Source organism: Morone saxatilis, unplaced genomic scaffold (assembly GCF_004916995.1).
Source record: "Morone saxatilis isolate NCDOM2014 unplaced genomic scaffold, NCSU_SB_2.0 Contig24, whole genome shotgun sequence".
In the NCBI taxonomy this organism is placed as follows: Eukaryota; Metazoa; Chordata; class Actinopteri; family Moronidae; genus Morone; species Morone saxatilis.
Window position 1 is genome coordinate 8861250 of NW_023339807.1, and position 25312 is coordinate 8886561.

The window sequence follows — 25312 nt, forward strand, 5'->3', positions numbered from 1 at the left end:
ACACACACACACACATCTCTCTCTAATGCTGATAGTGAGGGAAGAGGAGGCAGCTTTCTTGCTTCAGGGGTTCATTTCATTTCAAGTATAGAGGTAAAAAGAGAGAAGAATGTGCCTGTATGTTGTGTGAATTGATGAAGATCTCTGAGCACTGCATGCAAAAATCAAAGCTTCAGACAGCTGTATCTGTAACATGGCTATACTGATGCATACTGACTGTAGGACTGATAGAGTGAAGACATAATGGCGTCTGGACAGTGCTTTTGTACATTTAAAGCATTTTACTTGAGCGCACACATAAGCACACTCACACACATAGACACACACTGATGCACATACGTTGTTACTTTTCAGATGTTATAAAAACTTCTCTTTTATCCATTAAAAAACTATCGATCTTGTGCTTTGCCGTCTCTACTTGATGGGTTTTTTCTTTCTGTCATAATGGAAAGTCTCCCTGGCCATTTCTTCAGCCTATTCTTCATTTGGAGTAATTATAGATGGAGAGGTAAAAGATGTTTTTTCCCCTTTCTTTTATTTTCTCCTTCCTACCTATCTTCCTCTCCCCTGCGTGCATTCAGAGGAGCTCTCACCACTGCATTCTTATTAGGGACATGTCTGAAAGGCTCCCGCAGCATGTGGTGTCCTCTGACCATCCGCTATGGCTGCTTTTTGTTGGCATTAACAAGCCAAGCAACCAAGGATAGCTTTTCAACAGGTACAAACTTTTCTTTTTAGATAATTAACCGCATTCAGACACTCAGCACAGTGTAGGGTACAGAAGCCTAGAGAGGATCATATGCTAGAAAAAAGGACATAGAAAGGGGAGAGAGATGGAGAAAAAAAACTTGATCAAAAGACAAGATGTTCTCTTTGGTGTTGTTTAGTGCTAGTGGATTCTATACCAAACTCCTATTCAAATGGTGTGGTCTTCATTTCTGCTCCCTTCCTTGTCCTCGTCTCTGTCCTCTTCATCTTTTCATTAAGATGGACCATGTAATGAGGGAAAACTCTGGTCATTGTAGAATGGTCAAAGGTTTTCTGCCTTAATGAATGGGAAAAACACAAGAAGGGCTGAATGCTCTCCCTCGTTCCTGTTTGCCTTGCCGCAAAAAGCCCCAGGATGCCTCCTGAAGAAGGCCTCCTCCATCCCTTGCCAGCTCATCTCTTGTTAAAGGGGGCATAAAGCGAAGGCAGAGGGGAAAAGTAATTTTCTTCTCCTGTCTCTCCATTCTTTTGGTGGGTTTCTTCCACTTTCTGCTGTGTACTTTCATAAAGCTTATAATTATCTTGGTGAGAGCTCCTCAAGTGAGAACGAATAGGTTCTTTGTACCCTTCTATCTTCAGCCCTCTCCTGTTTCTGGGAAGAAGGAAGTCATATTAACATTTGGTCTTCCCCTTTTACAGATGCAGTGAGAAAGACAGATGTGCCACCCCTAAAAAAAACCCTTTCAACAACTTAATTTTACAAACGTATTTTCTGAATCACCACTGAGCATGGCAGAACAGACAGGAGGGTAATGCAGTAATTGGAGGAACTCATAGATTCCGTTTACCCTATACTACTTAGTGAATTGGCCAATTGAATTATTTAATCATATTTGTATGTGAGACGTAATGCAAAAGTGAAGACTGAGAAAAATTTGACTTTATGTCATTTTCTTACTGTATTTGTACTCTTTTTAAAAAAAAAATGTATAGGGTGCCCAAAAAATCCACAACAGTACCAAAACAACCACAAACTGACCAGGCAAGGCGATAGCAACATCTTTACTGACCTGGCAGAGATCACTGGTTTAGGGTCCATCATCTCCCCCTCCATCATCTATGCAAACTGTACCGCTGCTCACCTACCCCTCCCTCAATCCCTCTAACCTCCATCCCCAACTCTTCCGGCTGATTACTCCTAATGTAATTTTAATTAAAAACTGTGGTGTCAAAGGGTTTAGCCTGCCTGAGAAGCGGGTGCAGATTGTGGCACAGTGGCAGACCCCTTCACTTGCTTGAGAGGAAATGCATCCTGACATTGCTCGGGTGGTGCCAACATAACCAGAGCCAGTTTAAGCAAAAAGGCTTTCTGGCCAATTTGAATATCATAGTATAACTTTTCTCCGGAAGGTGGGTGATCTGCCTCGAATATTTGGGTTATCTCTAATGTTTTTACATCTGGGCTGTATGGTTGTTTGTCTCGTGGTTTAATCTGGAACAAACCAGAGCTATTAATGCTTCAAACTAATGTATTAGTTGAGCTTGAGTATGTTGTTACCATCATCATTTAAAAAAAATCCAATATCCTTCTTCTTCTGTGACATATATGAAGTCCAGGTTATAACAGGGTTGAGCTATACAGGCAAAATGGGAAGGCAAAGGGATTTACGACACAGTAAAATGTTGATGATTTACACTCCATACTTGAGCTTATGCTTTCCTTCAGCATCAGTCATTCTAGCAAACTCCATCACAGATCACATGACTGTTTCAGCACAATACTGACAATCTTGTGTCAGATAAATCAGAACCAAAAGCCAGCAAGAAGAAAGGGTGCACCAAGCTGTGACTCATTCTAATATCAAGATACACTTAGTTGACATTGACAAAAATCACCACTGCCAAATTTCACAGGGGTGACCTGCGGAAGGTGCCCCACAGCAGGACTCAACAGCAGAGGTCTGCCTGTAGGTTTGTAATCCCCTCACCCGAGCCGTTGGATTATCTGCTCTCCATCGACCCTGAAGAGGCTCCCCGTGGCTCGGGCTTAAACACTCTCTAAAATCTCATCTCCACACCCCATCTGCCGGTCGTACGACGTCTTGGAAGTCTCACATGAGAAGGAGTGGGGACTGAAGCAGCAGAGCAGATGAGGAAACCAGAACACACAGGGCTGTGGCTGTGTGCAGCAGAGAGAGCCCTTAGTAAAACACACAGTCTGGGGCTGTGTGCAACAGAGAGAGCCCTTAGTAAAACACACAGTCTGGGGCTTAGGCATTATGCTCATCAAAATGAAAAATGACTTCAAGGATCTGTTTTGTTTATACTTTCCTTTGTAATACAAGTTCAAATCTGTCCCAGTACTTGGTTGCAAATAAAGGCATTATCATCCTTAGTGCAACACATTTTCCAGTGGATTCTACATTACTATATCTAGGTAAAGAACATACATAAATCATACATCAATAATTGGTTTTCTGGAGACTAACTAGTGCAAGTGGTGTCCGTGGCAATGACCCTTTAACATTCTCTGACAGGGGCCTTGTTTTGTGACCGTCAGTGGACAGTTGGAGGATCTGGTGGTTGGCCCTGAGCAGTGAGGCATGTAGTAAGAGGGTTTAACTTTGCTAACCTCCTTCTGCCAGGTTCATGGGGTCCTGCTGCTCGGGTAATATTGGATCAGTGTTGGGAGCCCGTGCCCCTGCCATATCAGCCAGCACGCTACCTGGGGTAGTGAGTCGTTTCCACTATAAAGCCAACTGGGCTTGATACTCACTTGCTCTCTTCCTCAGAATTGATGTGATTCCTTTTCCATCTTGTATAGTATTTTACAGACTAAGATATTGTTTTAAATATGTATTATGCACAATTATTACTCTTCCACATGTGGGAGTCTACTCAACAAATACTCTACCAGGTGATAAGATTTCTGTCTGTAATTGCTGACCGTCCAGGATCGATTCTGTTCTGTTTCAAAACAGAGCAACAATATGCAATTGCTTCAGCAATTGATCTTCTCACATCTTAAGTCAATAAGTGGAATAGAAAAACTACCTGATAGCTGTTTGACTATTGCATTCTGCCTTCTCTTTCTCGTTACCTTTTGTTCAACAGCCTGTCATAAAACCCAAAGAGGGTTCACACTTGCAATTAATAATCATCTGATGTTTCTGTATATTTCTGTGAAAACTGTGGTCAAACAAGAATATAATGTAAGATAAAGGTTTGTTTTCATTGCGAAAGGGGTGAGCATGACAGAAGTTCAGTAGGCAGGCAACACTGTCATAGAAATTCATAAGATCTCAGTGAGAAAGGCGTGCTGTACATTGAATATTATTACCATTTATAATAAAGAGATACGTGTGATTTTTTTTCCCAATAAAAAAAAAGTTATTTTTTTTGTTTGAATATAAACTGTTTGTGAGAAGCGGTGAACCGTTATAACCCTTTAGCTAGCTATCTTATTGTTTAGTTTGGCCCAAATTACTACTTTTATAATTGTGTCTTTACATTTCCCATCCCCATGTGCTGTGTGTTTCCATTCATTTTCCATTGAGAAGAACTGGAAAAAATAAATATTCATCATCATCAAAGAGTCAGATTTCCTTTGTAACTCTGAAACAGCACTGTTTTCACGGTAACATACTGTAATTCATCTTCATTAGACATCACCATTAGGCCTCTGCGCTTTATATGTTATTTTACTCATTTTATCAAGAAAACATTACTTATGTGTATTGCTACTTTATCATGCTGTCTGGATAGTATAATATATTTTTATGGTTTCAACTGTATATTGTGTAGTGACAAAGACTTACAGTGGATTTTTAGGGTATATATTACTTGCCGGATGAAAAATATAAAATAAAGCTCATGTTTTGTCAAGTATTCAAGAGTTATTAATACCATTTTCTCAGATTTGGTTGAGTGGTTGTGCAATCATTCGCATGAGCTTCACTTGGCCTTGTTGTGGAAATTTGGCTATTGCCGCAGTTTGGAGAGATCTGCTGATATTAAAATCTGCAGGTGCTCACCTGGTGTCAGGAGGTATGGAAACAGAAGATTGTGCTGTCTGGGAGGTGTTTGGTCGGGCTTGGAGCCGTGTGCGTCCATCTGTCTGTATCTGTGTAGAGTCTAGAGTAAAAAGAACAAAAAACAAACAAAAAACATGTGCAGTGCATACAGGTGATGGTCTGCGGTCTCTGTTTGTTTAAGGAGTCTTTTTTTCTACTTGTAGAAATCTTTATTTTTTTTCTCTTTCTTGCCCTTGATTTGTAGATGAAAAGAATGTGCTCCTCCACAGAGGAAAGTGGCAGCTTTAGCGTTGCAAGGTCAGAGAGCCGTGAGAATGTCAGGCAGAAAGGCAAGAGAACCCCTCTGCTGGTGGTGTGTGTGGGTGAGTGTGAGTTGTGAAGCGCATTGGGTGTGTATGTGTGGTTTGGATGTGGAGGTGGGTAGCTTACGCTTGTTTCTTACTGTAGTCTATAGTCTAACTGCATGTGTGAAGCTTGTCTTATGCTTCAAGGTGTGTGTGTGTGTTTGTGTGTGTGTCTGTAAGTGTGTACCTGTCGCTTTGACTGAACAGGTGGGGCCTCTTTGCATGGGATCTAGACAGCCAGTCCGCCACACAACTGACTGTGGTCAGGCTCACTGTGCTCTACATGCAGTCTATGAGATACATTGTGGTTGGATGTCGATGTACTTTCAGCGGAGTTCACCATTCTTATGGCTCTATTCCACTCGTGCCAGTTGGTCCAAATAAGAGATTTTTTTGCTTTAGGCTTTTTTTGCTTTAGGCTACCTAAAATTAAGAGATTTAACAAGAGAATTCAGTTCTAGAGGGAATCTAAGGGACTGATTTAGAGAATATATTTAATTATGATGTTTATAATAACATTAATTATAATCTTCTCAGAGAGAGGGTTTATTGCAAGGATGTAATGTAGGCTATTATGTGCCAAATTAACTGTTAACTCGGATACAATTTATAACGGTTGTGTCTGTGTGCGACTCTGGGATTTGTAGTTTCTTAGTCTACTAGCCAGAGACATGAACCCGGAAATGTTGAGTACCCCAAAGTTTTATGTTAGAAATGTAAAGTAGCCTATGGGTCCCCACTGCATATATAAACATGCCGGATACTATCTTTCATATATTGGGCAATTAGCACAATTAGCACAATTGGCATTAATTAGCATAATGGCCTATATGGACAATATGTAAACAACAGTTCGGCCGGTTTGGAGGGGTTTTGGGGGTTATTGAGGAGGCTGAATCTATTTCATTTTCAAAATACAAAATGGCTGTTTAAACCGAAAGTGGACATATTTCAACTCCCGGTGGGACAGTTTTGATGAATGTTTAGGTAAATGATATGCTTAATATATTGGACTCGCATGTTAGAATGAAGGAAGCTCAATGCCATGTGAATGTTCAGTCTTCTTATTATATTAAGATATTTCTTCAGTTCTGCTTGATATTTTTTGCTGCACAACATTGCATCATTGCTGCTGTATTTACTGCTGCAGGCCGAATAATGGCTGCATGGAAAGACAGAAGAAGCACAGCTTTTTATATAAAGTTTATCATCTCAATGCAAGTAAGTTGATAAAAAATTAAAGATGAATAAATAAATAAATCGCATTGCTTCTGTGGGTGATGAGAGAAGCTTGGAACGGCCATCCGTCAACAGATGACAATAAACTTAGCAACTAGCAACTCACCAAATTAGTAATGCTCTGCCTGCCATTCTGTGGTCTCCAGCATTTCAACTTTTACTACTAGTGGCTTCCTTTCCCGTACCATCCCAGTCACTAGCACGATTGGGTTCTCTGAACATTCAGGAGATTTAATAAAACCTCTTTCTAGCGCATCAAACATGTTTTGGCCAACTTCTTGGCCAAGACACTCGAGAGGTCTGAACCTATTGTAATTGCCTCTCTGGGTCATTCGCTTTTAGGATAAAAAATGTTCGGCTCCCCAAAACATGCTTTGGGATTTTCCTACACAACAGGATGGCCTTCGATAGGGCAGTCAGCTTTTTTTTTTTCTTAGTAGAGTATTGCGTCAAATGACATTGTGACTGGGTGCAATTGTTTGGTCCATCTTACAGACTGCTCTCAGGATTTAAGCTGTCGAGAGGGGTCACTACAATGGAATAATCATAGAGTAACTGTTGATGTGTAAATTATTGAGGGTTAACTTTGTCTTTTTTAACTTGATTTACTTTATTTTTAATGAACTTACTTGCATTGAGATGATAAACCTTATATAAAAAGCTGTGCTTCTTCTGTCTTTCCATGCAGCCATTATTCGGCCTGCAGCAGTAAATACAGCGGCAATGATGCAATGTTGTGCAGCAAAAAAAAATAAAAAATCAAGCAGAACTGAAGAAATACCTTAATGTAATATATAATATAATATAATGTGCAATATATATATATATAACAACTGTATATAGCACCATAGTTTATTTTTGCAGAATGTACACTACTCCTCGGAGACTTTGGCACCTTACCTCCTTTTTTACTTACTTATTACTTTATGTCCTATGTTTATACTGTATATTTCTTACACTGTTTTTGCACTGCTATTGCTTTTAATCTCATTGTACATGTGTATAGTGACATGGTTTAAAAAAAAAGCTGTTTTGTATTGTAATGTAAAATGTCAGAAATGGATTCAAAACCACTCCTATATTGTCCAAATCGGCCAAACTGTTGTTTACATATTGTCCATATAGGCGATTGTGCTAATTGTGCTAATTGCCCAACATAAGCAGGTTAACATCCGGTAGGACTCAGACTTTCCATTTCTAACATTAAACTTTGGCGTACTCAACATTTCCGGGTTCACAACGAGGCTCTATTCGCTGGTTGGTAGACTACTAACTACGTCAGCGGAAGTACTTTGAGCGTGCGCAAGCTGAGGTCACATTGGTTCAGTTTTGTAATGTTTTGAGAAACATCACCATAATGGAGGCAGCTAACGCAGGTATTCAACATTTCTGTCACAAATGATTGACGCGCCTTTCACGACGTAACGTCAGCGACGTATCTAAGTGAAGCTACCGTTACGTCGCTCTTTCTGCAGCTATATTCAGCTCCGTGCGTTCAGGAAAGTGTTATCTGGACTCGTAGTTAGCTAACGTGAGCTACAATGAAGCTACGTAGAGACAGGTGTCCGCTAACGTTGTTTGTATGCTCACAGTCTCATTATTGACATGTAAGAGGCACGAACGGGTGTTAATGTTGATGCTGACTGTGGTTCCTGATGGTTTACCTGTCTGTCTGTCTGTCTGTCTGTGTCCTCAGAGGAGATCCAACTGAGGCATGTGGAGACAGATGTCCTGATCCCCAAGATGATGAGAGAGAAAGCCAAGGAGCTCTGTGCACAGAAAGTTGAAGGTGTGGTTGTTAGTTTGTGTCTGTCTGCAACTGCTCTCCTGCAGTTCAACTCTGTAGTCAAATACAACTTAGTAAAAGTTTAGTAAAAAACTGTAGTTTATTTAAGAAACGCAGGACCGCAACCTTTCTTGCCTTGTGTTTGCTGGTAATATTTATTTAATACCAGATTCATTGAAATGCATTTCCTTTACGCATACTGTATTTTAGTATGTAAAATAGGTTTGTCTTCATTTGTTTGGTTTCCGTCCACAAGTAAGAAAACAAGTATGAATATGAGTCATTGATTATTCGTGAATTACTCCTGGCTGAATTCATACCCACAAGACGTGCAGAAATGTAGGTGATCAAGTTCCACACATACTCACTGGAATGGCTTATTAAAAGTGAGCCGGCATAAACAATAATCAGTTACACCTGTGCTCTTCCTACTGTGACGGGTCAAAATCTCTGCTGTGAAAACAGGTCAGTGGTACCAGTGCTCACCTGGTGGAGCTGGTGCCCCATGTACGAAGGCTGAGCGGCCGTGGGTTCCAATGCGACCTGTGGCTCTCTGCTGCGTGTCATCCCCTCTCTGCCTTCCCCCTTTCCTGTGTATCTTCAGCTCTCCTATGTAATAAAAATATAATATCAATACTAAACAATGATGGTCACACCAGTGGCATCACAATTATATTAACAACTACATTTGGGCTTCAGTAAAGCCCGCAGATCCTTTGGTATGCCTGCATTCATCAAATAAAAGTAAAGAACATTTTGAGACATCTCACTCATGCTACGCCGAGAACCGGGATTTTGCAAGTTTTTCATCAACTAATTAGTCAACTTGAAATTTGATTATATAGAAATAATGAAGTTATATTGAGTGGTTCTGATGTTTTGTCAACCCTACATGTATTTTTAAAGGAAGACATGTCACAGTATGACAAGCATTTATAAATGATAAATTGAATGATGGCTGAATTCCATTTAGCGTCTTCAGTTTTATAATCCTGGTATTGTGCATGGTGGGTCACTTGAATAGAACAGAGCCATTGTTGATGTTGTAAGTAACACCTGGGTTGTTCCTACTATGACCAGTCAAAATATCTGCTATAAAAAAAGGCCATTCTATCAATGAGGACAGGCATAATATTAGAGATCTCTCTTCATTTAATGCAGTACAGTTAAACACAATGTTATTTTTAAATCCAAGCTAATGAAGTCCCTCTGTAAGAATGATTTTAAGAGGTGTATTTGCTATATTTATTCTCTAAAATACACCACTGTAACCAAGCCAAATTCTGTCCTTTCTATCTATTTTCTAGAACATGAAAGTTAAAGAAAACGTCAAACCCCATCACACAATACTACCTGTTTGTTTAAGGTTAGGAACTTGTAGCTTACCTGCAGTGGGTTTAGTGCATTTGCATGTCACTGCAGTATGACAGGATATTTAATATTGTCCCTCATTCTGATCATTTTAATGATGTTAACTAATATTATCCAGTTCCTCCTTACATTTAAGCTTCACAATAGAATACTGCTACCCACCGGTTTAGTTTTATGGTCTTCATTTTACCTCCAGAGAAATTGACTTTGACTTTGGAAAAGCCATAAAAACCAAGAAATGCCCAGAAATTCAAACCCAACATTTTCAGATGATATGTACAGGTTTATTAATGTTTGCTTATTCAGGCCACAAGTCTGCTTATAAATAGCCCGTTCACTACACTTTTTGTCAGAGTTTGCGTGTTTCTGCGTCGTGCAGTCCAACAGAAAATATGATTCCAGACCATGATGTATGGAGCCTTAATAGTCTAATAATCTCACTCTTCTAACGAGAAAACTAAAGATGGATTATTAAGGCATTTAATGTTCATTCCAATTCAATTCATTCTTTTTCAAACTCTAACTTTCACGTAGTTTTGCATCATCCTGACACCCCATTGTAGATGTAGATCATCACCTGCAACACTGCATTTGTTTTTACGGAGGCTTATTTGATATGTTCCTTCTATGGACTTAATCCTTTGACTCTTCATGGCCAAACTGTTTCCCGCTGCCATGAACTCCCACTTCCTGAGTCCTTTTAATTTCTCTGGACTGTGGAGCAGGCCAACTGGCATGCTACTAGTTGCCCTCCTTGCAGATGGCTGCAGCTTTGCTCATGTCTTGTCTACTGCAGCAACACAGCAGCCAGATAATGACTACGTATTGTGGTTTCTAGAAATCTGACGACAGCGTGTATGAGCCAGTGTGTACTGCTCACACAGGGAGTCAGCGCACATGCAGCCCGAGGTGATGGGACAGACAGTGGCTGTGTGGGTAGTGGAAACCCCCCTCACATTACTAGCTTCTCATCCTACTCATTTTCACACCTATGTATGTTGGTGTCTACACTAGGCTCACGCATGTGTGTCTATGATTTTGTTTTACAAAGAAAAGTAAAAAAACAAACAAACAGCATCTATGAGTGTTTTCCTGTGTTATCTGTCTCAGTACACATGCCTCTAAACAACCCACAGTAGTATATTGTGGGCTTTGTTGTTGAAGCAGACGAGTACTGCTGACCCGTGCACTCTTGATAGTTTTATTTTACCTGACATGATTTTTCCTATTCCAACAATGAGTCATATTAGTGCTCTCACATGTCTTTCAGAACCAAACAATTGAGTATGTGAGCAACCCACATACTCAATTAGCAACCACTTTCACATTGACATTGACTACTGTTGTGTTTTTACAATACTTTGATTTGCAGCTACTTGGCTGTAAATGTAATTAATTTGATCTGTGATTTGATCTATTTTAGTTTACTGTTTCATTATTCAGAAATGCATACATGTAGGGGCCCACTGGTGGCTCACCTGACTGAGCTTGTGCCCCATGTGCAAGGGCTGGGTACTGGCCACGGTGGCCTGGGTTCGGTTGCAGCCTGTGGCCCCTTGCTGCGTGTCATCCCCTTTGTCTACAGCTGCTCTAGCAAATGAAGGCAATCCAGTCCCCCCAAAATAGTTCTAAAAAAAACAAATGCATACATCTTGCTAAAAATCCAAACATTTATTTTCTGTTAGAACTAATTATGTATTTTGCATCTTATACCCTCCTTTAAAGGTCAAAGTCTCCATAAACGCTCAAGCCTCGAGCTTCTGCTTTCTACTAACTGCCAAACTACACTTCTGCATCTTTAAAAATGGAAAAGAAATACAGCTTAAAATGAAGTTGGCTTCACACCTTTCTTTAGAAGGGCCTCTTCCAACATAAAGCTAGTCTCTTAGAATTGCCTTTTGGTGTAGCTGCGACTAGAAAGGCAACCCTATGCAGCCTCTATTGGTACCATGGGACAGGGATGAGGCGTTGGCTGATTAGATTAGTCGCACTGTTCTGCTTCTCTAAATTGGTTTTTCAGTTGTTTTTTTTCACATCTGCATCCTGATGAAAGTGTCTGTGTGATAACCATACTGATACTGATAAAGGTAATTATCATGTCAGTTGTTTGAAAGGGGACATGGGTGGGCAATGTTTTTAATTAAATTCTTGAGAAAGAGCTTGCTAACAAGGTGAAGACTCAGAGTCTTCAACACCTTGTTTACAACGAGGACCTTACACATTTAATATGGAATAAACCACTAGCCAGGGCACAATGTCACTGATGCAGCTTTGTGGAAGGGTTTATCATTTGTATCTCAATTGACAATCACCATATTTAGTGCTCACCTGGTTTTACAAGTTGTGCTGTGGATAGAGACTGGGATGGGTCAGAGGGGATTGACATGTAACTAATGTTAAACATCTGTTCAGTTGGATTTGGACTGTCTCCGGTCTTTTGTATGTGCATTATTTTCAACTCACGTGTCACTTTGTGCCCTTTTTAAACATGGTTTTGTATAATTAACATATAACTTCTCCAGTCTGTAAAGGTTTTCTAACAGTCACAATAGGCTTTTGGCCTTGTCTTATCCATTAAAGACACGTCCTAGCTATAGATACCATGCATAATCTTACAATCTGCCTCCCAAAATCTGTTGCCTTAAAGGTTTTGAGAGACTGGCATGTCTGGCAGTAATCCAGGAATTCACAGAACCATAGTTACCTACGTAGCGTCTGTTGCTGTCCAGGATATAGCCTGGCTTCATGAGCCTGTTTGATTGTCTCAATAACCCAGTGGTGGCTGCACCACTTTGTTTTGAAGTGCTTTTCTACTACAAGTTGGCCCTTTCCTCCATTTTGGGTCTAAATGGGGGACCCGAAAACAGTCGGGGCACCTGAGATAAACACAGTGCAGCTAAAACAGGCTTTCCCTCCACCGGCGGAGGTGCTTGTGAGTCACTCTGTGCAGAGTTTGTTTCTTCAGTGCAGCCTTGGCCAGCCTGAGTTACCTGAATGAGCTGTATGCTGTTGAGTGCTTATTTTCCTCGTCTGTACATCTTTGCAAGGATTACATTGATGAATTACTCTCATTTGCTTTTGGTTTGTGGGGCCTCTGTTGCACTTGCAGTAGCGTGGTAAATGTGCGACTCTCCACCGCTCTCTGTCTCGCCTTTGACCAGGAGCTCAGCCCTGCCCGCGTTGTTATTTCACTGCAGGGCTAAGCTCCTGCACTCACACAGCACAGAACAGCGACAGAGACACAGACGGAAGACAGAGTTGACGAGGGAGCACTGTGCGCGAATGTTTCACGAGTAAATCACCTGTACAGCTGCACGTGTCATCTACATGTTCTTCTTTAACTGACTGAAACACAGATCTATGGAGCATTTAACCTGTGGAGAACATCCGGCTAACCGCAAGGTCAAATAGGCCGAATGTAGGCCACCATGTGGTAATTATACCTGGGACGCACAAGTAGCAAATACATCACGCATGTGACTTTGTTCATATAACATCTCAACCTAAGTGGGGCACGAGGAGGATTATCCCTTTTCACTGCCACTGGCACTCAGGAATTGAAACAGAACCTATATTTAATTCTTAGGGCCACAGACGTTTATATTTGCGGGTAGTGGGCTGACTGTAACAGAGCCAATGTGGAAACTTGGCAACCACAGATAGAACCACTCTGTGGCCAGTACAGCTAAGTTCAGTCCCCGAGTGAACAAGGAAACATGGGTTTCAGTGTGATAAGATGCTTGGCAATGTGATCTATAACTAGGTTCCTTCTTGTGGTGGAGTGTCAAGGTGAGGCCCATCTTGGTTTGCTTGTGGGTATTTGTTTTCTTGTGTGTGCTTAAACTCTAGGATCTAATAACATAAGGTGAAAGGTAGGACGTTAATAGATTTGAAAAAAGGTTCTATTAATAAATGTAAATTGGAGGCTATTGCATATGTTGAGCCTGTTCCTTTTTTTTCTGCTAATTTTGCTCTCTCTCTGCCACCTTCCTTCTCCATCTCCCTCCAGCCTTCAACCACTGCTGTAAAGAATCTGGTTTCCTCATGGTGTTAAAGTGTCGAGAAGAGAATGCTGCACTGAAGGAATGTCTGACAATACAGTGAGTATTTTGCAGTGACTTTTTCAGCACTCTCACAGTAAGTTGGCTGCATGTGTTATCCCACTAACATCTTTTACATGGGCTTTCTCAGCCACCCTCGTGGCACATAATCAGCATCAACGTGATTGTCATACAAGGATGCTTTAATTCTGTAAAATAAATATTGTACCTTCTGTCTTCCACCAGCTATAAGGACCCTAAGTTCTTCGAGGAGTGTAAGCAGGAGTACATCAGAGAGAAACTGGAGTTTCAGAGGACAGGAATCCCAGCAAAGAACAGGAATCAAAAACTCCCAACTAGCATGTAATGGACGACATGACAACCAAAAAACGTCCCTCCTGTCATGATGAAGGTGTGGAGTGTGAGGCTCTGGCCATAACCAGTCCTGCAAGTCCTGCACACCAAGGATACATGGTCATGTGGCAGGGTTTATTACTCATAAAGGCACAAGCCTTTGTACTTTATTTAAATCTGTGGAATTTGTGACTGAAACTACTTTGGTGGGGCCAGAGCGATATATAATCAAAATAATGCCTATTTTTATGTTCTGTATGTTTGCAAAATGTTCTCCGTCAGATGGTCAAAACTGTCTTTCTCCCTTGATTGAATCAGCAGAATTTACATTACATTTACCAATCAGCTTATTGAATTATAAAAAATACAGAAAGATACCATCATGGTATATTCACCTCCTGTACCTAAACCTGGAAGATCTTCATTAGAGTGCAGCTAGGCTTGCAGTCAAGTGTACATGCAGTGACAGCAAGGGTTCATCTTCATCTGCAGAAGAAAGTTTATATTAACAAACAAAGAATTCAAAAAGACTGGTAAATTAAAGACATTTGTACAGTGTATGTAAGAGACTCTGTCATCTAACCAAGAAATGAACCATGTGTAATCATGTTAAATATGCAACGGAATGTGACATTGTAAATAAATCAAATATTCAATAGCAGTGAAGTGTATTTCAGTGGTAAATTAGACAAAACATGAAATGTTGATAAATTAATTTGACTGTTTTTATCGAGTCAAACATGAATGAGGGGAATTAAATGTATTTCATAGAGGTTGACTTGAAAAATCTCAACAATAGTTTTAATTTAGGGGGACATTTCTAAACATTAAATTGGTTGCTCTTCCTGGTTTTATATGTCGATGGTGTTTTTGATATTGAGTGAGCCCAGCAGCGCCTTAAAGTCAGACCGCTCTAACATAACAGTCTGGAGCTAACTTCTTACATTAAGAAGCGTTTCGAAAAGTCATATTGCATTATTTAACCATATTTATTCATTTATGAAAAATAATTTGAAAAGTGAAAAATCAATTTTGGTTCATTTTCTGTTCCATTATAACCCATTTTTCATGTCCTGTGCTTTTAAATGGGGAAGGCTGCTCAGCCCATCTCATGTGTTCTTTGTTCTATATCTATATCTACTTCCAGTGATCAAAGATGCAACATTATAAGTGAAAGTGTCAGATACTGTAATAGGGTATCATTGTATTATCTCCTAGGTCTTTGGATATGTTTTTCTCGTTATATTTCTGCAGCTGAATTGACTGCACAGTTGTAATCAGTGGATTTAAGATCATTGAAAACAGGCCAGTATGCAACACTTACCTAATAATTACACTTATCATTAGAGCCTAAAATAATTTTTTCAGTCTGCAACATTTAAAATGTTCTTAAATCTGAAAATCAGCCAATAAGCCAATAAATTATTTCAGCAGGAGTATGGAAGCCTTGTGATGGACAGCAGGAATTGTCTTGTAGAGATATTAAGCAAAATAAATGCCTCAAAAGTATTATTGAACCACAGAACCTCTTAACTATAAATATGAATAGAGAAAGCCCCACACAGTCTCTTCCTTTCCTTCGTTTAATTGATCATATTTACAAACAGTCTGAAGTGCAGTAAATCTAAAATATAATCCATATCTACTGTACATTGCATTTTGGTTTGCAAATCGTTTACAGAAGTATGAAACTACTGCTGTAAAATAAAATTTCTTAAAAATTAACAAAAAGACCACAGTTATGAAACAGACTGAAGAAAATGGAAAAACAAAAAAACTTTTCAACAACCATAGGCCTTTGTGCTTTGTGCACCTGTTTTTCAGCTCACATTTTGTCAGGTTAATAGACTTATTGTCTTCCCACCATAGCAGACAGCTCTTACACACATCAGAAGTCTTTGGGGTGGGGGAGAAAAAAACAAAACCTATTGTTTGGAGTGCAAAACTGCATTTGGCAGATTGCTGAAGCCCACCATATACATTTATACAGACACACCTTTTTCCCTCTGTGTATTGTTTTCTTTTGTACATCTTTCATTTTTTTCTTTTTACACTCATCTGAAAAAAGAGAAATCAAAGAGAAATGTCTGTCTTCACACTTGTGTCATACTGCAAAACAAATGTATCAAAGATTAACATCAGCACAGTACAGAGTTTAGATACATTTTCTGTAATTCAAAATCTCCACAAATTTCAACAGCTTTCCAACTTAATCAGGGTTTCAAATACAGGGGAGTGTATGGAAGCCTAATGAACGAGTCCTTCAAATTTAGTCCTACAGAAAAACCTCCAACAATGCACAGCCTTACATCTACATATCCCTCGGCAACAGAGAAAAGAAAACATCATAACAGCTATTGTCTGACAGTAGCTCTGAGAGAATTGAATATGCAATAACAGGCAGGTTTCAGGAGGCTTGCTTGAGTTGTGGAATTTCTGTGAAACCATTAACAGTTGAGCTTTTTGTGGTGCCAGTGGAAGTGGAGTGTTTTATTTCAGAAAGCAATACATTTTTAGATTAAAATAATACTTTCCTACTCATTATGCAATATCCTCAAAAACAACTGCACTCTCAAAAAGTATTCAGTAAGCATAGGTAGAGATTGACAGCCTACTTTGATACTGATCTTCGAATTGACTTTAATGAAGATTTAAAAAAAAACAACCTGTCAAAGATTTCACATGGTTGCTGTTTAAATCTGGAACAAAGATCTGTGATTATCCTACAGTCACTGCATGTCTTTCTTCATCACAGTACAAAAACAATCACATCAAGTCCTCATCCCTAGACATCTCCTTTGCACGGTCATGAGACATACATGGGACTACATACCTTGTATACTTTACAGCGATCAAATGTAAAAAGACTTGCATTGGAGTACAGTTTTACAAATTCTAGCATTATACTGTGGCCCCAGTGATGACTGGCCACAGTGAATGGAGAAAGAGGCCCTTTGAGCCCTATTAGGTTTATTATGACGAGATACAGATACAGGCAGGCGAAAGTTGCCCGCACACTGATCTGCAGACACAGGCACACTGTTTAATGCGTGTATATGCACACACAAATAAAACTGCTTGTATGCATGCTTGCACACACTAATGCATGTGCATACAAGGACATACATACGGACAAACTATTTATTCTGCTAGGGTCTCTCATCAATCTTTCCTCTGCAAAGTCAGATATGTTCACCGATGCGGTGTGCAGAGATCAGTCTTTACCTCGAAAAAGTCTCCTCTGGCCTCAATTAGTTCCCACTACCAGCAGGTCCGGTCCAGTCCAGCCCAGAGGAGTGGTCTTATCAACTTAAGGCAGGTTAGGTGGTAGCTATGTGGCAGGGTTGGAGAGTCCATTCATTCATCCATTCATTTATTTATTTTCCATCCAATTACACATTATATTTAATCATGTATACTCTCATCAAAGTCCCTCTCAATAGGGCTTGGCCCACTCGGCATTTGGAGGGCTCCTGGGAGTGCAGTTTCCAATTGAAGATGAGTTGGATGCAGCGGAGTGTCCTTCCCAGAACATGGCATCACTGGGTTTGGGGGGGCTGGGGAAGGACCGCGAGCTATCATCCAGGGAGGCCTGGTTCAGGGGAGGCGGAGGCAGGACGACAGAGCAGGTGTCACTGCCAACCAGAGCCTGCCCTGAACAGGTCTGGGAGGGCCAGGGCCCGTTGTACCAGCAGTCCTCCCTCAGACTGTCCGGCAGGAGGGTGCCCGACGGCCCGCTGGCAGGGGGGCAGGGGCGGCCGGAGCACGAGGGGAGTGGGGGGGCACTAGGTGGGCGAGGCACTGACGCCCGAGGAACTGCGTGGTTGTTGTTCTGTTCCACGTCATCCAGACACTGGATTGGAACTGTTGAGGCAGCTAGAGAAAGAGGGAGGGGTGGGGGGATAGAAGGGGAGGGACAAAGTCAAGGATAAAAGGAGGAAAGATGAGAGCAAAAGGCAAAAAAAAAAAAAAAAGTTGGATGTGGTTGTATGGCTGAGAAGAAAGCTTATTTGGTCAATTCTTTTTTGGTAAACTGAGTTGAGTGCACTTAAACTGCAATTGTAGATACATTAATGAGAGCAAAAATTGTGTGTGTGGTATATGGATAGATAATTAACAGCAATTTATGATTGGAAATAACTAGTGAGTTTAGTAGACATATCTGCATTAACAGTTATATGTCAAAATGGACATCACATGACATTATTCCTCAGCTTTTCAGTTAATTTCTGCCATGCATTTTGCAGGTAAACACAGACAATTAATAATTCATCTTATTCACTTTTTCTATGTATATAAGGTGGTGAGAAGTGTGTGTGAAAACTGATGTATTCTTTTATCTAATGTCTGTCTGTAAAATCCAGCTGGCAGCAGAAATGAAGCCATCTTCTCTTTCCTCCGATAGCTGGATGAGGTCTCTTTTTGTATTTAGCACAATCGCACCTCTGTACTTATGTCTGTACTTATTTACACATGGATTAAACTTAGGTTTCTAAAGAGATTTAAAAACTCCAAGGTGCGTTCAACAGAGCCTTTTGATCCCTGACTAGATAATAGAACTCAGTGTACAAACAGAGAGGTGAGGTAAAAATCACACACCATGCAGCAGGCTACATATTGTAAAAGAAAACCTCTGCACCACATAAGCATCACTGCATATAAATCAGTAAATATTCCAAATAATAATTAGGTTTTGATCACCAGAACAGAGAATATCCATACACAAATCAAATGTCCTAATCTCACACACACACATCATTGCTTTGCTATCAAATTATCATCTTGAGCGAATAATAAGGTTTAAATGAGTATCTCCTCCCGCTTTTTTCCCTACCTCTCTCCATCCACACATCATCTCTCCATCCATCCCTCCCTGCTACTCTTCCATGAGAGGGTCTCCTGAGTCTAGGATTTGAATAAAAGTGATTCCAAAGGAGGAACATTAGAAGAATACAGATGCACAATATGACTGAATAAATACATAGCTCACTCTCCTCTCCCTCCTTCTTCCTCTCTCCCTTTCTTTGCCACTCCCGCTTTTCTTATTTCTCTCCATCGGTTTCATCTGAGTTACAGGATTACCCTCTTATTCGGTGGAATAAATAGGCCAAGATTTATTTTCTTGCCATATTTCGTACTAATTTTCACCTCCTAGTCTCCTCTTCTCACACTCCGAGGGAACTGACAACCGAGGTAATCTCTCCTAGGGCAGAATACATCATCACAGAGGAAGTGGAGAGGAGGGACAGACCTTTATCAAAGTGTTTGAGTACTTCCATAATATCCACAGTCTTATCACACCCTTATACAAATTGCAACAAGGAGCACAAGGAGAAATCTTCTCAGCAAGTAGTACTTCTCCGAAAACCCACCCCTTAACTCAAGAGTGGCAGTAGTAAGCCTCTTCTTTCGTTTGATGTTAGCCACATTAGTTCCTGTCTAGAGAAGCAAGGCTTAAATTCTAGCCACTATACTAAAAAGGGCACATAGACCATAAATCTGACACTACCTGACACTGAGGTTAAAGACACAGTTTCAAATGTCAGATTGGTTAAATACGCTAACACTTGTCAATATATTTATTTCACTGCTTCAGGTTGGTTATGAAAAGCTCACTGTGGTTGTACAGTGGCTAACTATAGCCCCCTCTCTTCCAGTCTACAGGTGTCTCCCGTAATCTTTTTGTCACCAAGTCTTTCAAACTGAAGCCCTTTTTTTTAGTGTTTATAAGTATTATGTATATTTTTCATTTTAAGTGGGGTACAGTAGTAGTAGTAGTACACATTAGTGGTATGTAAAGAAATCTACAACAGGTCCAACAAAGAGACGCAAAAGTACAGGTACAATTACATTTCTGAATTACACTTAACAGCAAAGTTTACAACTGTTAATGCATTTTACACCACAAAAAAAAGCCTGCAAAAGGAAAGTGTTTAAAACAAAAGAAAAATAATTACCTGGGCCCTTAAGGTAAAAGCAGAATTGCCATGCGTTTCTATACTAGTCTGACTAGACTTAAGGAACCTGAAACAAAAAAAGATTTGAAGGCTGCACTCACTGCGTCTCAATGATGATCTGTGAGAATTATATATTATTATATAGAGGGCACAGGATATCCCCCAGCGGTATATACCACAGTTGTGTGAGGTAGAAGGGGAGCAGTGCTGGTAGGTTATCATATATACTGACACAAACACACACACACACACACACACACACACACACAAAAAGTGGCACAACACAGAGCGTCCCCACGTGTTTGTGTGTGTGTGTGTGCATGCCTCACCTTGTCTTGTCTCACTGACGAGTGGCCGGAGTTTCCTAATCAAGCCTGTTTGGTGCTTTAGCTCTGAGTGGAGACGAGTGACCTCACAGCACAAAGCCTCATACGTCTGCTGCATGCTCCTCTCCCTACAGAAGGACACAACACTTCATTTAAACATTATGCTTATGAGATTTCTGCTTTTCTAGACAGCCTCTCATTGTAAAGATCATAAGCTGTGTATCATACAGTACCATTCAAATATCCTTGATATTATTATTTGTTAAATAATTATTATAAAAGACATTTTGTGCTTAAAATCAATCCATATTAAATAGCATGTGTTTGTTAAATTCCAGATGTAAAACTGACACATAAGACATGAATATGGTCAAAATATGTTATCATAGAAACCTGATTTTTTTGTTTTGTTAATAGTCATTTCTTTGTCATTACTGTAATTCTGCTATATGGTTTCTTTCTTTCTTTCTTTCATTTACAAAGCAGTTTCACAGGGGTATAATCAAGTTTAAATTACAAAGGCACCTTTAGGCCATATTTAAGAGACTTGCAAAAGAAAAATACTCTTCTATAGTAATGATGGTGTCTTTGTTGACACAAAAAGGATGTACTGATGAATTACATGCTACACCACACAGCTGCATTACAAACACAGTGAAAGAGTATGAAGCAACACCTACAAACTGTCCTATCCACACCTTATGTTAAGATGCAAAATCTCATCAACACTTTGCCTTAACTTCAAACACCTGCCTAAAAGCAAAAAGCAAAAAAAACACGAGGAGAAAAACTGCGAGGCAAAACTAACACCAACTGAAGACTGCTGACATGTGAAACAATTATAATGCACCCTAAATAAAATTTTCTTCATAGAAAGGTGGGGAGACGGAAATTTACGGGAGATTATCCTCTCTAAAACAGTAGTTCCATACGCTATCGACCTGGTATACATCAAAACACTTGCAAATTTAAACTATTTCTGGACACACTGGCGTTCACGTTTAGGGTTTAGCTGGTGTTGTTCATGTATAAAGTTCAGGCACTTCTGAGGTTATTGGCATATCATAGGCTGTTATGCAGACAGTTAAAATGTATAAAGCTGCACCCTCCTCTAGTGGCCAAAGGGGACAATTACAACACCAGCAGACACCACTAACATGTTTAATGATACACCTGTCTAACCAGTGTAGTCTCTCTCACATAACATTTGTTCCAAGTTTGTTCCTCGTGTCACTTCTTTGTTTAAAATGTAAAAAATTCTGAATTTTAGGAAACAATTCATCTAACATTAGGTATGATTTTAAAAAAGTCCTAATATTTGTTGCATTTGCAGTTGAAGACATGGACTGGAAATGCCTGCCATGTGTTGCATTTAAGTGCCCAGTGTCAGAAAAAAAAACACAGAAAAATAAAAACATTAGGATAAATAAATTTTAGCTGCACAGGAAGAAAAAGTATTTTAAGTAAGAAAAGCAATAATGAACACCTTGTATCTTTATACTGACGGTTGCCTATGACGACTATCATGGCCTTAAAGATAAGATCATCATTTTATATACCAACAGTGCTTCCTTGCTTTGCCATTTTTTGTCACTGAAATGAGGACTGGGCTCCGAATTGGCAGCCATTCTCAATGATTTTCATAAAACACTATACCTTGTGTTATACTTTGCGTCACAGGTCTGGTCCAAGTCTGGTCCGTTAAGGCCATGGGGTTCCTCCTAAAACAGAGTTAAGTTATGCAAAATAGAGAGTGTTGTTTTTAAGTATTTTCATGTTTTTATTTTATTAGAAGACCATTCAGGACCCCTCCGCTCTCTTTCAACCCAAACTCCCTTTTCTCTTTGTTTCTCTCTGTGATCCTTAAACAATTACTTTTTCTGCTGTTTAAGTTGGAGCATATCCACCCCTGCCCTTCTCTCTCAGTCCCACTTCTCTCCACTACTCTTCCCAGTTTCCCAGCCTGTCTCGATGTGCCCTAACACCTCTCCTGCACGTTGTTTTCCTCTCTTCCAGTTACGCCACATCTCTCCAAGAGTCAGCTGTTTTTCAGTGCTGCTCTCTCCATTCCCTCTAATTATCTTACCTCTTCTTTCTCTGTCCTCCTTTTTCCATTATCCTCTCCTTTCTTGCCACGTTCACTTACCCCACTTCTCTCCAGGAGTCTACTGTTTTCCAGTGTCACCCTCTCCAGTTCCTCCTGCAGTTTGTGGATCTTTAGCTCAGTGGTGACCCTGTCCACCTGCCAGTAGTCCTGAGGGCTGTTCAGGCTATTCATTACTGCACACACACACACACACACACCCACACACGATAAAAAAACTGTTACATAGTTACTGGTTACATACCGGTAGTTACTTTTTTGTAGAACCATTGATCTTGAAAATGTTATGTGTTCACATTTTCCATTCAGTATAAAAGACACATCATTATGATTATCATTTCAATGACTTTTGCTGTATATTAATTGTAATTACAGTGAATCAGTTATTTGATAAGATAAGCAAACACAATTACATACAATTACATACAAAACCATAAATTTTAATATGTAAAGCTAATATTTGGTTTGTGATGTGAATATTACATGAAAAGTAAAAATATATTAGTATTATCAGCAAAATGTACTTAAAGTATAAAAAACAACAGTGTTTGAATGTTGTAGCTGGTCCAAGTGGACATAACTAACGAAGTTTTGACTCATTCCTATACTCGTAAGATAGTTAGTTTCTTAGATTTGTTATTTTATTATGAACTTGTAGAACAAGTAACAAAAACACAAACAACTAGATACTAGAGGTTGCATGTAAAATAATGAATTTCCTGAAATGTAGTGTAAGAATACTTAAGTACAGTACTTAAACACATTCCATTGTTCATACAGTGTTAGAAGTACTGCTCAGCTGTTACAGAGAGTAGAAGGCAACCCTGTGTGCTCTACCTGTACCTTGGCTGGTCTCCATCTCCGTCCTCAGCTGAAGCAGCTCCAACTCTTTGGACTGTAGCTGCTCCGTCAGCAGCCTCTCACTCTCACTCTTCTCTTTTTTCTGGCAGAGAAAACAAGTAGACAGTGAGGTAGAGGGGAAGGAAGATGAAGGAAGAGTCAGCATTCATACAAATGCACCTAACCTTCTCTCTCTCTCTCTCTCTCTCTCCCAGGTAAGATCAGTGCACATGTGCTATTTGTGTAATGATATGAACTTGCAGTTTCTGCTTAAGTTTTGAATAAAAATTACAGACAAAGAATTTGTTACAAAAAGAAATGATCTGACTAAATATGCAGTGTTTGCGACATACTTGATCTTTGTGCCAGGCTCTAGTCAATTTGAAGAAAGATTCAAATAATCAGCAAACGCACCAGTTTGTTAAGCTCCATCTGCAGGTCCTCCTTCTCTATATAGATACCTCGGTAAGCACTGAAGGCCTTGTTCACGTACTGTGGACCCTCTGATGGAGGAGCCTCTGGCCTGAAGAGCTTAAGTGGTGACAAAATACACAGAAGTGAAGAAAGATCAATTTAATTTCATTTAAATATCTGTGGTAGGAAGTTACTTTCCTCCCACAACATCCGATCTTGGTGGGCCAAATGCTGCAGCAGATAAAACCGAAACTGATAAAAGATAAGGCTTCTAGAGAAGCAGCTCTGCCCACATGTTGTGCAGCACTTTCACTTTAGCCTGCCGTCTGTATTAAGACCCTTCCTGTTTAAATGGCTCACTCTGTATTGTACTCAATCTTTTGTTTTTTTAATCCAATTTCAGGAGGTTTCTCCCCCAAGTGTAGTGCTCCAACACATTGTTTGGCAAAGCCATACTTTTCCAGACCTCCTCCTTGTTTTTAGACAGTGCAGATTTATTTCTCATTGTTTTATAGCTTTGACTATAGGCCAACAATATTAATGATGCTGGCATGCAGACTCTCCCAGAGGTGAATATTTTGCAGTGTGGTGCTGAATTTGCTGACTTTTTCCAAACTTTCTCAGAGCATTTTGTGTTTGTCCAAAATTCTGATGTCCTGGAAAATAGAGTATTCATTAATCTCTGTCTATTGCACACCCTGCTTTCAGACTGTTCAGCCATCTGGATAAGCACTGTGTTCCTTGACTTCATTCTCCTCACGCTATTATCTCTTTCTCTGATCTTCTCATGCCTCTCTCCCACCATCACCCCTTCGATTACATCTATACCTTATCCTCCAGCTGCTTAACCCTCTTTCTCAGCAAGGTATTCTCTCGCTCTGTGTCTCTCAGCCTCTTCTTGATGTCCTCATAGGCCGTGACCAGGGCAAAGTGGGAAGCAACAGATTCATCGCCTGCACACACCGATACAGGACTCTCGCCAGCAGCGGTGTAGGCCGTCTCATGTTTAAGGATGCAAATGTCATCATCCACTGCCAAGGGCTCCATGCCTGCACAGGCCTACTCTGTAGCAGATAGAAGACCTGGGGATTACATGAAGAGTTTCCTTTTTAAAAGTGATACATCTTTTTTTTGTTTTTCTAAAAGCCAAAATGACTTAATTAAACTTTTGGTTTGACAAGTTAGCACATCCTATCATATAGCATTTGTATGGCCTTGTGTGTTACATTGGCTTGTTACGTAGCTTTGTAATTAGTTTCTTCACATTATTGTGACATGTTAGGTACTATGTTTTGTACTACATATCCCACAGATCAACAGTGTCCTAGTGCTGTGTCTTTGTTTTGGACTGCTGTAGGTGACAATATCCTCTCACTGCATGCCTACAAAGGTAGTAAAGTCAGGTAAAGTCTTCTATTTCTTCCATACAACTGCTGCTGCGGGAAATGTACAATGCATCACTTCCTGTGCACAAGGGACATTTTCAAAAGGAAAGTGCTACCAGAGATGAAGAGTTTAAAACAACAAATGTACAACAATTTCATGAAAAAGGTTTAGACTGAATCCAATCAGATTTAACATCACTGATCTCTAACTGGTTTATTGTAGCAGTTTGAAAACCAAACCTGTTTGGCAGTGACACACAAATTAAGTGAAGTGTAATGTATGTAAACATGAAGTGAAGCACAATACTAAACAGGCCTTTGTTGTCAAGTCTGGTTCTGAAAGGAAACTGTGACTCTGTGGTAGAGTTTCAGCTTCAACATTTACAAATTATAGACCTTTTTAACGTTGT

The 25312-nt window shown here is 39.9% G+C and overlaps 2 protein-coding genes across 5 annotated transcripts in view; one reads left to right on the forward strand and one right to left on the reverse strand.

The window, feature by feature from the left end:
- The first annotated feature begins 7562 nt into the window (after positions 1-7562).
- cmc1 (C-x(9)-C motif containing 1) lies at positions 7563-14726 on the forward strand. The gene is made up of 4 exons (XM_035671716.1): positions 7563-7701; positions 8022-8114; positions 13492-13582; positions 13769-14726. Exons 1-4 carry the CDS (start codon positions 7683-7685, stop codon positions 13887-13889), a joined length of 324 nt encoding a protein of 107 aa, XP_035527609.1. The 5' UTR covers positions 7563-7682; the 3' UTR covers positions 13890-14726.
- Positions 14727-15445: 719 nt separating this feature from the next.
- azi2 (5-azacytidine induced 2) overlaps positions 15446-25312 on the reverse strand; it is an 11574-nt gene continuing 1707 nt past the window's right edge. The window contains exons 2-8 of one of the 4 annotated variants that reach the window (XM_035671712.1): positions 24346-24599; positions 23518-23634; positions 23107-23206; positions 22306-22439; positions 21816-21880; positions 20163-20287; positions 15446-17752 (exon numbers count right to left, since the gene is read on the reverse strand). In XM_035671712.1, the coding sequence (XP_035527605.1) occupies positions 17313-17752; positions 20163-20287; positions 21816-21880; positions 22306-22439; positions 23107-23206; positions 23518-23634; positions 24346-24564 (1200 nt within the window). In that variant the 5' untranslated portion in view covers positions 24565-24599 and the 3' untranslated portion in view covers positions 15446-17312. Of the gene's footprint in view, positions 17753-20162; positions 20288-21815; positions 21881-22305; positions 22440-23100; positions 23207-23517; positions 23635-24345; positions 24600-25312 lie in introns of all 4 variants that reach the window. The other 3 variants (XM_035671711.1, XM_035671715.1, XM_035671713.1) reach the window with 3 other exon arrangements.